Source organism: Phalaenopsis equestris, unplaced genomic scaffold, assembly GCF_001263595.1.
Source record: "Phalaenopsis equestris unplaced genomic scaffold, ASM126359v1 Scaffold000400, whole genome shotgun sequence".
Lineage (NCBI taxonomy): Eukaryota > Viridiplantae > Streptophyta > Magnoliopsida > Asparagales > Orchidaceae > Phalaenopsis > Phalaenopsis equestris.
Genome location: NW_018164842.1, coordinates 529,498 through 542,798, shown reverse-complemented (window position 1 = coordinate 542,798; position 13,301 = coordinate 529,498). Strand labels below are relative to the sequence as shown.

The following is a 13,301-nucleotide window of genomic DNA, read 5'->3' as shown; positions in this document are numbered from 1 at the left end:
TTGAAAAATGGATAAAAAAGGGTAGTTGATATGTAAATGACAAGTTTCAGATGGTCTATATGTAATTGACCCCTTTTTTTGGTAAATTGTGTTGTGGGGGATTAATTTTTGGGGAATTTTCAGCCCAACCATAGAGAAAAAATTGTGTACATAAGACGTTCGTAGCATTGCGTATGTCAGAGGGGTTATTCAAAGGGTATTGAGAGGTTATATCCGCGTTATACCACCTGTAACCTACCTTACTATGAAAACAGAAGCGTGAAACCTACAAGAAGGTACAGTTAGGTTTCTGAATAACCTGCCTAGCGTACACTTCTCGTGCATATGACTGTTGGAAACAGTTGAGTTGAAATATATTCATAAAATTCTCATTTAAAGATAACATAATTTTTTTTTTTTTTATGATTCAATATTCATTTATCAAATTTCATATATACTATACATTTAAAAAATTATATATATTATTAAAATATAAATGTGGCGAAAATACCAAATAAATAAGTAGATTTGAAAATTTTTAAATTTTTATCAATATTTAAACTTGACTTAAAAAAAGCCTGAAACAGTTCCTAAGGAATTATGCAATGTCTGATTAATTAAAATCTATAAATTAAATTATGTTTTTTAATAATGTTTTATATTTAAATCATTGGCGTCCAAAAACTAGTTAATTAATTATGCTTGAAATGTATTTTGAAACACAATTCACGTTCAAGCCCCAATCGCGTTCGAAAAGAAAATAAATAACTAGCTAAAACAAATGAATAAATAAAACTTAACTTTATGCCATTTATAACCTCTACATTCCAAAATGACCAATCTAAATGTTTTTTTTTTTTTTTAATTACTAATTTTTCGACAAAAATTAGTAAAGAAAAATTACTCGTATACCCGCTCATTTCCTCACTCAAACCTATATATAACCTTTTTGATAGAGTAGGGATGTAAACGAGCGTGTTCAGCTCATTCGAAATAGCTCGTGTTTGAAATCGGTTCGTGTTCGAAATCGGCTCATGAACAGTGTGTTCATGTTCGGCTCGATTTAAATATTTGTATTCGTGTTCGGCTCGAAATTGGCTCGTTAAACTAAAATTGAGAAAAATTGATGTAAAGTGTGAGAGTCGAACCTAAATCAAATCTATACAAAAAAGACACTAACCACATTGCCACATGAGGTGTTATGATTTAAAATTAGACATAAATATATATATTATATTATTATATAAATAATATATGTAATATATTGTTATATAAAAAGTTATATAATATTTTTTTCGAGCCATTTCGAGCCGAACACGAGCGAATAATTGTTCGTGCACTGCTCGTTTACATTTCGAGCTTAGAAAATTGTTCTTGTTCGACTCGTTTTACTTAACGAACGAGCTGAACACGAACTGCTTAATGAGCCGAACACGAGCTGTTCAGGAACAATCTATTACAACACAATGTGATTGATCCAATTTAAAGTGTAGCTCGCTGTAGTCAACGTGACTTTATATAACGATAAAGTGTTCCTGCGGAACAACTGATTCACCCGTCCTACGTTTGGGTTTTTGGAGACCTCTACTGCCCATCTTCCCGCAGATCTCATTTGCCGCCACGTGAAAGCCAAGACTGGTCCGATCTGCGTAGAGAATCTCTTCGTAAGCTAATTTATATTTTGTGAAGTTCTAATTTTTTCACTTTTTTTGGTCTGATTTAGTGGGTATTTTTTCTGCTCAATCGCCATGAACCGGACAATAGTGTTTTCTTAAAATTATGGACATCTACAGGAGTCAGAGCTTGGTTAAGATTTTTCTTACTTCTATAGGTTTCATGGTGTTTTTTTTTTCTTTTTTCTTTTGTTTTTAAGTGCAGAAAATGAAGTTTTTGCTGTTTTTTGTTGCATTAGATGAGTCGAATGTCTGGATCTGATGCTGTGTGTAGCTTTTTCGTAGATTCACTCCTGGTCATTTGATTTACTTGAATTCTTTATGCTTTTAATTCTGTTTTTTTGTGATTTGTGAAAAATTAGTGTAAAAACCTTCTTGAGTTGGAAAATGTAGTTATGAACATTGGAATTGTTTTTCCTAGGGCACCACCCTTTCCATGACAATTTCCCTTTTTTTCTTGTTTTTTAAGGAGGAAATAGGCTTGTTGACCTAAATTTCAATGCTGCTGAGAGGGTTTTGTTCTGTCTGGTGGTCAAAAAATTATCGATTCATTTCATTTTTCTGTTTTAAATACTTTCAATCAATAAAAATATATTTGAACTTTGATGAATCGATGCATGTTTTTCTTTCAGCAAAATGGCTGGGCCGGACAGTTATGTTCCACCTCCATATATTCCGTTACGTCCATCGGAATCTGAAGCTGATGGTTTTTCTGAGACAGAAGAAACCAGTCCTCCTCAATCTGCTGCTCTTGATTCCTCTCCATGGTCTTCTGGCATCTGTGCTTGTTGTGACGATATGCAGAGCTGTATGCTACTTTATGCCCTGTGATCCCTTGATTTTGAGAAGAAAAAAACATTAGAAGGTGCAATTTGTTCATATCATAATCCATAGGCATTTATTCTTGTTCACATATCTAATGTTTTCAGTCATTGTGACTGAAAGCAGCACCCATCCACCACCTAGATTTTCATTTATATGATTATATATTACTAGATTAATAGCCTAATTAATGATTGAAATCCACAATATAAAAATCCAGTAAAATGTGGTGTCAAAACCCCTCATCAAAATAGGAGCAATAAGAAATGCCAGAAGAATGAAGCAATTATTAATGCATTTGGATGTAGTTCATAAATTTATTATACTTTCTTTTGGTTTATTTTTCTGTCTGTTTTTTCTTTTTTTTGCTTCAATTGTTACATTTCTAAGAAATCATTTGATTATTTTCCTTACATCTTAAGGACTAAAATCACAATGACCTACATTCAGATGTGAAGATTGATGTTTGACAATTCTATGAGGAATAGTAAATGAAATAGTTTCATTTGAGGTAGCGAGTTGGTAGCACTTATTGAATATAGTTTGAGAAAAAAATGATTTTGAAGTGTTTTGAGCATGTATATTTGAGAGGAGTCGATGCAGCGAGAAAGATACATAAAAGCAATGCAAAGAGGAACAGGAAAGAAGCAGTCCAATTAAAAGTTGTGAAAAATTGTATACAGCGCTTAGTGTCTACACCACATGCAATAATTTTAAGGAAAGAATGCAAAAGAATGAATGATGAAGCAAGTTTCATATGGATCGGAAAGTGCTGATTTTGATGATGATTATATTGTATGATTTCAATTCTGAACACTATTTTGTCATGAATATACTTCTTTAGTTTTCTTCAGTACCCATTCACAAGTACAATTTTTCCATTCACAATTTTGAGGTGCTTTCTATTTTGCTCTTTTAGTGGGAAATTGAATGTTTTAAGTTGCATATAAGTACAGCTTAAGTTCAATAGATGCTCATTCACCTTCTTGCATCGACACGCTTATTTTTTTTGTATAATCCCTTGCTATTTTTTAATAGGTGTTATTGGCACGGTTTGCCCTTGTTTCCTATTTGGAAAAAATGCAGAATTTCTAGGGTCTGGAACATTCGCTGGTTCTTGTATGACACATTTCATTTTATGGGGCCTGGTCAATAGCCTTTGTTGTTTGTTCAGTGGAGGCATTCTAGCATTTTTTCCAGGAGCTATGGTTGCTTGTTATGCTTGTGGATATCGCAAAGCATTGAGGGGAAAATATACGTTGCAGGTATGCTCATGCCTGATGGTAAAACTCAGGGTGAACGCCCTTTTCTAAGCTTTTTGTAATTTATAAAATATCATTATTTTTTCTGCTAGATTCTTTCATTTTAATGTGGGCTCAAAAAATTCGACGCCGCAGCCTCCCTTGAAATGAAATGATTAAATGAGAGAGTTTACCATGAGGTTTTGGGTCAAAATTTCAGAAAGAAGATGGAATAGTAGATAAGACACTATGTAGATATTTCGTTCTTAGTTGGCGAGAACTTCAAGATATTGGGTTTGGGGTTTCTCATAGATGCAGAACCCTTTTGGTTAATTATCCCTGTCGGTAATAGGAGCACTTTCGATTAATATAATCATTAGGCTTTAAGTATTTAGACTTAATATATTGTAGCAACAAATTTATAATTTAAAATTTACATAATTATCACTTAGCTTAGAGCGGATGGTGGGGGAAATGATGACAAACCCGATTAAGATCCCATTGTTCCGTTATTTTGGATTGTTGTGATTGCTAGTCAATTTAGTTAGAGGAGATAGTCGACCAAACTTGACAGAAGGATTCTTGCACAGAAGGATCTTTGTCAGCCTCTATGAGTTGTTTCGTCCAAGAGAACCTTGTAGACCTAGGATGAATGTTTGTCTAAAGGAATTAATCTACGTTGACTTTAGCTAGCAGAGTGTTTTATGTCTTATTAGATATATCCTATAATTCAAAACTCAAATGAGTAAAATACTATTGGGGATTGTACGGGCTGCATCCATAATCATTTTATAGTGGAGCCTATTAGTCAAATCACTTGATGAAGCCTACAGACTAATTCTCTTGTTCAGAGGCTCTTATTGTAACCGCCTTTTAATGGAACCTATTGGACAAATTACGCAGATAAAAGACTCAAGTGATGTCCTTACTGTCATGAGATTATTTTGAGTATGAAGATAAATATCCCTTCTTGTGAGCTGGAGTCAACATTGATTTGTTACCCGGAATCAATAATTGTGGAGTGTGGATGAGTGTTTGCTCTTAGTTTTAAGTGATAGAATATTTATTTATTTTTTTAGATTTTTCGACTTTGAGATTTGCTTAATTTAGGATGGACCCCTCTGGTTGAGATTCACTTTTAATATAAACATCATTAGAAAAATGATTAAGTCCGTTTGGGGCGGCGGTGCGGCACCCCACTGCAGTTTTGTCTGTTTGGGTAAACTGCATCTTGACAACTTTTCCAAAAAGTTGCCCCTGAAATCTTCATTTTCCCACCACTTCTGGCTTGGTGCGGTGGCAGCTTTCTAGCTGCGGTCTGACTTAAAAAAATAATTGTAATAGCCACCATAATTTTTTGAGCATCATATTATCATTCAACAACTTCATAACTATTTTTTAATAAACTTCAGCTGCCATAAACAAACCCTAAAATGCTTTTTTTTTAATATGATTAGTTTAATAGCTTGTGCATTCAAAAAGGGGCAGGTTTTATTAACTCTTGTCCCTGTTAATAGGAGGATTAGACTGGTATAGTGTTTCAATTGGGGCTCAGTCTTGTCAACTCTAATCTTTATAGGAAGGAGAATTTGACAAGCGAAAGTAAGATTTATGACCTTGCCCTTGGCAAGGTGGTCCTCTCAAAGCATATGTAATTTAATAATTTTCTTTTTGATATTTAAAAAAAAATTTGTGAAGTCTTAAAATCTGTGCAGTCTTTTCGAGACATTTAGTTTTAGCATAAGCATTCAATTAGCTCGCGTAGCATTATCAGATGCTTAAGTTTAGTGAATTAAGACAAGCGATGAAACATATACATAAGTTTTAAATTTGCTAGTTGGGCTGATTTTATAGAGCTTTGCATGCATTTCAATGCAAATTATAATTTAGTTTAACTTTTTAATTAACCTGCATTACATTTCCAAACGCATGAGTTTAATAGTTTATGGTGATCGATGGAGCACATGTTGGTGTTTAGAGCGTAGTTTATGTGAGCCCGAAAAGTATTCTCAGACTTTAAAATTGAGCGTTTACACGTTCGTAGGAGCATATGCTTGCGATTAATATTGATATGTGTACATGCATCAATATACCTATATAATGCACTAATAAGATATTCAAAGCATTTGAATAATATAGTTATACACATTTCAATGCATTAGAAATATAACATGATAATGTGTATATTTCAAAATATTTAGATTTTGTTTTTTTGGACAAATATAATAATATTGAAATATACACAAATTATTCATTTTGATTATAAGATTTGTTTTCTTTTTATTTGTGTGTTTGTGTTGCGGATTTGGTGGCGAGATTAAGTAAATTAGAAATTAATTCTTGATTTTGAATTTTGTTATATTTTGAGTTGCTTTATGAGATATTCATATTCACTTGGATGGCGAAATTTATATCTATATCGTTATATATATTAAGGTTTTTGTATTTATTTGGTGGCGAGATTTGTGTTTATATTCATCAAAGCTTTTATGTTTATTTGGGCGGCAAAATTCGTATTCTTTTATAATTCAGACGGCCCCCCTTGTGGCATCATTTTTATTCTATAACGAGATGCTAAATGGCTTTAATTCATTGTATATCACGGAGCTTTTGAACGTTGAGAGACTTTTTTTTGTCCTTCGAAGTTGTAGTTTTAAGTTTTCAAGTAAGTTTATCTTTAAATTTTTTTATTTCTTAAAATTGTATTTCACTCTTTTATTTAGTTAAATTTTAATTTGTTCAAATTTATGGAATTTTCAAAGGTTTTGTTTAAGCACACTTAACGTTTTATTTTAAGTTCAGTCTAACTTTAATTTAAGTCTGTGTCAGTCAAAAATTTGGTAGCCTCCTAACATTAAGGGAGTTGGGTTTATCTAGCGCACTATAAAAAAAATGCATGTGGGTGGTGTAACCATTGCAGTCGAGACTTCATACCTTATCATGCTACGAACATCGTTTATAGCCTATCTATATAAAATTTGCATATTTCCCCACCGTGCTTCAAATAGAGCGTATAAGTACTTAATTTTGATTTTACAACTGCATCGTGAGTATCGCGTACGAATTTTGCCCCACCACGTTATGAAAAACACATATAGGTTTCTATTCATTACACAAACACATCTCAATTGGCATTTCAGGAGTATAAGTGTAATGAATGTTTATATTTAATGTGGGGCAGTGACGATATGTACAGCACGGTGAACACAAAATGCAAACATACAGCTCAAGTAAAATTATAATATAACCCCGCTAACAACAGTGACAACACCAAACTCTACCGAATTGTAAATCTGATTCATCATTTGTAAAACATAAACAGGTTTAACTTTAAACCAAAATATAACCTACACAGAATATTATATTTTGTCAGCTCATTTTTCCTCCAATCCTGTAGCGATATGCAAAAGGGTTTGTGGGTTAGAGGTGAAAGTGGTTATTGGAAGGGGATGGGGTTGAGACGAAAAGAGTTTAGTTTTTGGGAAGATCAAGCCAGAGAAATGGTGGCGTGATCTTGGAGATGGAGAAGGGGGCAAAGGTGGTTTCAGTGGAAGCTGATGTGCATGAATCAGGGCTGGTTGAGTTGGACGCGACAGAGGGGGAGATTGCGAGCTGCGGGGGAAATGGTTGCGTGAAACGGAGTCCGAGAGAGCAGTGAGGCAGAGACATTTAGTTAGATCGAGCGGCTTAAGCGTCTGCTGTAGCTGTGAGGGATACCAATCTTGGGTTATGGCTGGACGCGTAGCGAAAATGGGAGTTTGTACGCACAGGTAGAGTAATGAAAAAAGTGGTTTGTGTCTGTTTGTCTGTGCACACAGGTAGAAAGGGGAGCTGATGAAGGTGGTTGTTGGAGGAGAACGACGTGAGCTGTGGCAGCGAAGAAGTGAGGGAGGCTGGTTACGGCAATGGAGTGCTTTGGCCTTCGCGTGATATAGAAGATGGAGATGGAGAGAGGAGGAAGACAAGTAAGAAAATACGGGTTTCTCGATTTGGAGAGTATATGGGGGATATCATGAGCCGAGGGAGAAGCCAATAGGAGATCTACTGTGGGTTTGCTCAAACGAAATGAGAGGAAGCCCTTGTTTTGAAAATTTATTTTTATAAAATATATGAAATAAAAGAAGAAAACTCGTGGCCTTTTTACTGACTATGGTGGGCGACTGTAGATGGGTAGTGATGGGATAGGGCAATGGTTTGGCTATGAAGGAATGGAGAGGAATTTGGTTAATTTTTTTTATTTCTATTTATTTTTTAAAGTATTTTAAATATATTATTATCTCAAATTTCATGTCAATAACTTGCGAGCACAAACTCATGTATGTGTGTGTCTATTCTATGTAAAATTGATGTTTCTGACGTGCTTTCTTAGTTCCTTTTTTTTTTATCAAAGAATTTTATAGAAAGCCTCAAATTCAAATGAAATTACAAAAATGAGGCCTTGCATCTTGCAACAATGCTTCATTATTGCATGAATTTTTAATTTTGTTGACCTCTCTCTATATTCTATTTGTTGGATTGATTAGGCACGATGCACACAAAAGCCCGAGCTATCTTAACCATCATCGAAGTCATTCAAATGACAGTCAGTCTATGTTAGAATTAAAAGTGAGCTTTCACGATCAAGCTGGTTAGAAATGGTGATAATGACAGGAAATGTACTCGAAGCTCACGAATTGAACTCGGAATGTTTCAATTGTTGTCAATATTGCTCGAATGTTTTTCATACCCATCTAGATTATGCTCTTGGTAAGTCCTACCTAGGCGGCTTTTGTCTTGGTGGTCCTAACCATTGACCCTGATGATCCCATATGCATCCTAAGTTGAGCCATGAAACACAATTTGGAGGCTTCTTGTCTTGAATCTTGTATAACTTTCAAAATTTATTTCCTCAGCTTATTGATTTGATGTGTCATAAACTCATTGGTGCAATCAATCATTTTTCTTTGTTCTTCTGTACGCCGGAAGGATCATTTTGCATAGTTTTGGTATGAACTTCACGCTCACTGTATTTTTTAGGATATTGAATTCTTTTAGAACATAAGGTCTCTCATTGTTCGTGAGTTCATATAATCTGATAAAGACCTCATTTTCAGAAGAAAGGTATGAAAGAAGATGATGGATGTATTGCTAAAGCTTTTGTTTCTCACTCTATATTTTCTTAGGATTCCCGAGTGGCTGTGAATAGTTGAAAGAAAGGGTCTCTACTTCTCGGTAACTAGAGGGGGAGTGAGAGAGAGTCTAGTTTTAGAGAGAGAGAGAGAGAACCAGAGGCCCAGAGGTCATGAGATTCTTTTTGAGATCTTGAAGCAAGATCTCCTGAGAGCCCCTTTGACCTCCCTTTCATACACGAAAAAAAGAAACATAAAATCACATTTTGTACCATACTATGTCTTTTGTGCCTTGGTGAAAAGATTGTGATTTAGGTGTTAGGTAGTGCCATAAATAAGGATTGACGCATGTACTCTGAAGTAACGATGGTTTTTTCTAGTGGCTTATTTGCCGTGGACTAGTTAGACCACTATGACAGATGGATTAGGTTTCATTTGCTGATTTAGGCTTTCAGAACCCATAATGCCTGTTGATCTTTATGTCGTGCCCCTGAAGAAGTCTTGTTAAAATATATGAAAGCATTTGAGTATCATTTTCTTTAACATGATATAAGTTTTATGAAGCAGTTGATGCAGAGGATTTCATTTTTCAGGAAGTCCCCTGTGGAGATTTAACAACTCACCTGTTCTGCCACCTCTGTGCCATATGCCAAGAGTACAGGGAAATCCGAGAGAGGTCTAATGGCTCGACTCCTCTCGTATGGACGGATACAACTGCTCCGACGATCCAAACAATGCATCCTACAGGAAAATGAACAAAAGGTGCGTCTGGCAAAAAAACTTCTATTTCATTGATGTATTGTTGCGGTCATTTGTCTGTGAAAGCACATTAATTTCAGAAAGTGGGAAGCTGGAAGTTGAGTGATATGTGAAAATACTTTCTGTGAATATTTTGTTACGGTTTCTGCTTGTTCTTTATTGAGAATTCATTTTTTATGGAAGATTATTTTTTTCTTTATTATGTGGATCCAACTGCGTTAAATTGGGGAAGCATGAGGAGATAGCGTCCATTTGCTGTTGGGTTTGCTTATGAAATTGTTTGAAGTGTATTCTGTGTAATCTTTTGCTAGTAAAGTTGATTTTTTTTTCTTGGGATAATTACATGCACCACTAGAAATATTGTTATTTACAAAATTAGCAGCAATGTGCTTTATGTGAAATACCGAATTGATGCATTTATGCATGTCATGATCAAATCATTGAAAATTTGAGTGAGAATTTGAGAAATAGATGATTTGTAAATAGCAATGATTTGAATGCTATGTATGTACTTGCTGAGTTTCTCGTTTGCTGTAGTTAATTTATTCTTCTAATATTTTAATAGACGATATTTTGGTAATTTGAAAATTTTAGTGAGATTCATGAAGTTGGAGTAGAGTATTGATCACTAAATTACTTAGAATTGTGATTCTGAAATTGTTTTTTAGACAATTTTTTATGGCATTATGTGACTGCATGATTATGAATTTTTCTGAAAGATTGAAAGATCGATTGTAAATTGATTTTTTTTTTCATTTTTTTTTTTCAAATCAAGTCATATCAAGTCCAACTTAAATTGAGCTTTAATGCGTTAGTATTAAATCGATTGAAGCTGGTACAACTGAACGTTGAAATGCCATATGCCTGTGAGGAAGAATGCTTTTAAGCATTTGTTTATATATTTCTTTGTAGGAAGATTTAAATTCATAGCCCTCATTTCCTACATATTTACGTATCTAATTCCTATGCCTTAATAATATATACAACACGAGCATTAATATATACAACACGAGCATTCCTTTATCTCACTAAGTGGGATTGGCTACATGAATCATTTTTCTCCATTGCATTCTATTGAGTATCATATTTTCATTTCATTCTAATAAATTATGATCATTTTTTATACCATATGCCCTAGTTTTTCTAGATTAGTCTTTTTTTCATTCTAATAAATTATGATCATTTTTTATACCATATTGCCTAGTTTTTCTAGATTAGTCTTTTTTTTTAACATAAGTCGAATCTAAAACATTTCGGATTTTTAGATAGTCTACATTTAATGTTGGCCAAATCATTAATATGACTCTTTTTAATTTTGTCTGCCACTAGAGCTAAGCCCCCTATCACAGATATATTCCTTTCACATTGTATCTGTATAAAGTCACTCATCCACCTAAGCATATTCTCATATCGGCAACACTTAAGTTAGGCTTCTCTTTTAAAGGCCAACGTTTTACTCCATAGAGCATTGCAAGTCTCACTACCATTTTATAAAATTTTCCTTTCAATTTATGTGGTACTTTTCTAATACACAATATGGCGAAGCATTACTCCACTTCAATCAAGCAACTTGAATTCTACTAATAACATCCCCGTCTATATCACAATAACTTTGAATAATAGACCTGAGATATCTAAAGCGTTCACACCTTTTAATAATTTGATCACTTATAGTTACAAATATGTCATTGGAGCTACTACTATTAAAATTACATTCCATGTACTAAGTTTTAGTTCTACTCAAGCAAAAGCCTTAAAACTCCAAAGTAGGCCTCCATAATTCAATTTCTCTTTCTTTAATCTTATCTGCAAGGATATCATTAGCGAAAATCATACATCAAGGTATATCCTCTTGTAAAAAGCATACACCAAGGTACATCCTCCTGTATATGTCCAGTAGGACCATCCATAACTAAAGCAAAATGATATGGGCTTAAAGCTGATCCCTAAAGTAATCCAAATGAAATAGAAAAATATGTTTTAATATATATATATATATATATAACACCTTATCTATGTGAGACTTTCTAAAAGTTAAAATAATAATATTTATTTATATGACATGAGAGATTTGGATGGTATAAATATAAAGACGAGATTAGATGTTAGATATGTAAATGCATAAGAAATGGGTGTTATTTATATAAATGCCCATTCTTTGTATTTCTGTGCATAACGTGGACGCTTGCATTTACATGTTTTAACAGAACCTTGATTATGCTTGATTGTTGTTTAAAGTCACTATTTCGTTTTAACTTAAACGTAATGCACCAAATTTGATTTAAGTAGAAGTTAAACCTAAACAATTTTTTTATCAAGCATGAATCAATGCATTTTTTTATGTAGGATTTTCAAAATTCAAATTTAAGATTATCGCGGCTCTAATTTTAAGAAGTTTATAATCAAACTGACCATCATGGCAAGATGATTCCAATAATATCAAAATTAATTCAATCTGCGTTGCCAAATTAAGCCATTATAGAGAACATTTTAAGGCTTTGTACCATCTATTAAATGGTTAAATAAATTTCATGTTGCATCAATTGGACGCAATTTTGAATGTTTTGGGAGCATATAACGTTCGCACTTAGCTTCTCGTAGCTGAACAGATCCGTAAAACCCTCCCACACGTGTTTTTGAAAAGATCAGGGTTTAGAGCAATGCGCCTGCACAATGTTTTAGGGTGCCTGTTGACATTAAAGTCTCAGATATAATCGTTGTAAACATGTTCATATTTTGGAGTTATGGGACCACATTTTAGTCATACATACTCTCCTATACATTACGGATTGAGAAAACCCTTCACCCGAGTTTACCTGGCCAGACTGACACTTATGGATAATTGTCAGGCACCTAGGCCTAGGCACCCAAAACTGCTCCCACAGGGCTCAAAATCGAGAGTCTTGAAAGTCGGCGCCCGGTCCAGCCTCCTAAGCATCAGGCCCCGGCTCTCCGACGCCAGTCTCAGGTGCTAAGCGCACAAAATAGCCCTCGGGGACCCCGAAATCGAAAACCTGCAAAACCAATGCCCAATCCATGCGCTTAAGCGTCAGGCCTGGCGCTTAGATGCTAATTCAGGCTCTTAGGCACTCGTAATAGCCTCTAGAGGGTCCGAAACCGAGAAACCGCAAAGTCGACGACCAATCGGAGCCCTTAGGCACCTGAAACAACTCCAAATTAGTTCTAAAATTCGAGAGGATAGAAAGTCGACACTCATTCCTGGCGCCGAGGCGTCCGCTTTGACAACCCTTTTTTTCTCATTATTTTTGTTGAATCTAAGCCGTAACCACCCCACCAAGCAGCTTAAAAGCACATATTATCTTGCGTAATAAGAGGATATGCATGGGGGGGAGGCAAAAGTAGCAATGTGGCCAACTTTTAGACACTTTAAAGGCTTTGGAGAAGAAGAGAGAATGTCATTTTCAAAAAAAAGGTGAGGAGAAATGTTGTTTTCCATGGAGCTCTTTGGACTACTAGGTAGTGGAGAGCTTCTGGCAAGGCAAGAAGATAGCTTTCTTCCTCCTCTTCCTCTTCAGCCCAAACTCCACCTCCTTTCTGTAATAATTCTCTTATGTATTTTCTGTCCTCATTTCTCCACCATTTATTCAAGTGTTTGAGGGAGTTTCATGGAGGAGTTGCATTGGAGAAGGAGACCATCTCTTTTAAGGAAGAAGGGGAGCTTTGTCCTTTCAAACTCAGAGCAAGGAGCAAGCAAAGAG

General features: G+C 34.7%; 1 protein-coding gene across 4 annotated transcripts; it reads left to right on the top strand.

The window, feature by feature from the left end:
* The first annotated feature begins 1,555 nt into the window (after positions 1-1,555).
* LOC110026786 (cell number regulator 5) lies at positions 1,556-9,914 on the top strand. Of its 4 annotated transcripts, none has more exons than XM_020727914.1 (4): positions 1,556-1,643; positions 2,285-2,460; positions 3,513-3,739; positions 9,417-9,914. In XM_020727914.1, the coding sequence occupies exons 2-4, from the start codon at positions 2,289-2,291 to the stop codon at positions 9,576-9,578; spliced, it is 561 nt and encodes a 186-aa protein (XP_020583573.1). In that variant the 5' UTR covers positions 1,556-1,643; positions 2,285-2,288; the 3' UTR covers positions 9,579-9,914. The 4 variants fall into 4 exon arrangements, with proteins under 4 accessions (XP_020583573.1, XP_020583574.1, XP_020583575.1 ...); XM_020727915.1 differs by lacking the exon at positions 1,556-1,643 and adding an exon at positions 1,675-1,785; XM_020727916.1 differs by lacking the exon at positions 1,556-1,643 and adding an exon at positions 1,675-1,810.
* Positions 9,915-13,301: the final 3,387 nt, after the last annotated feature.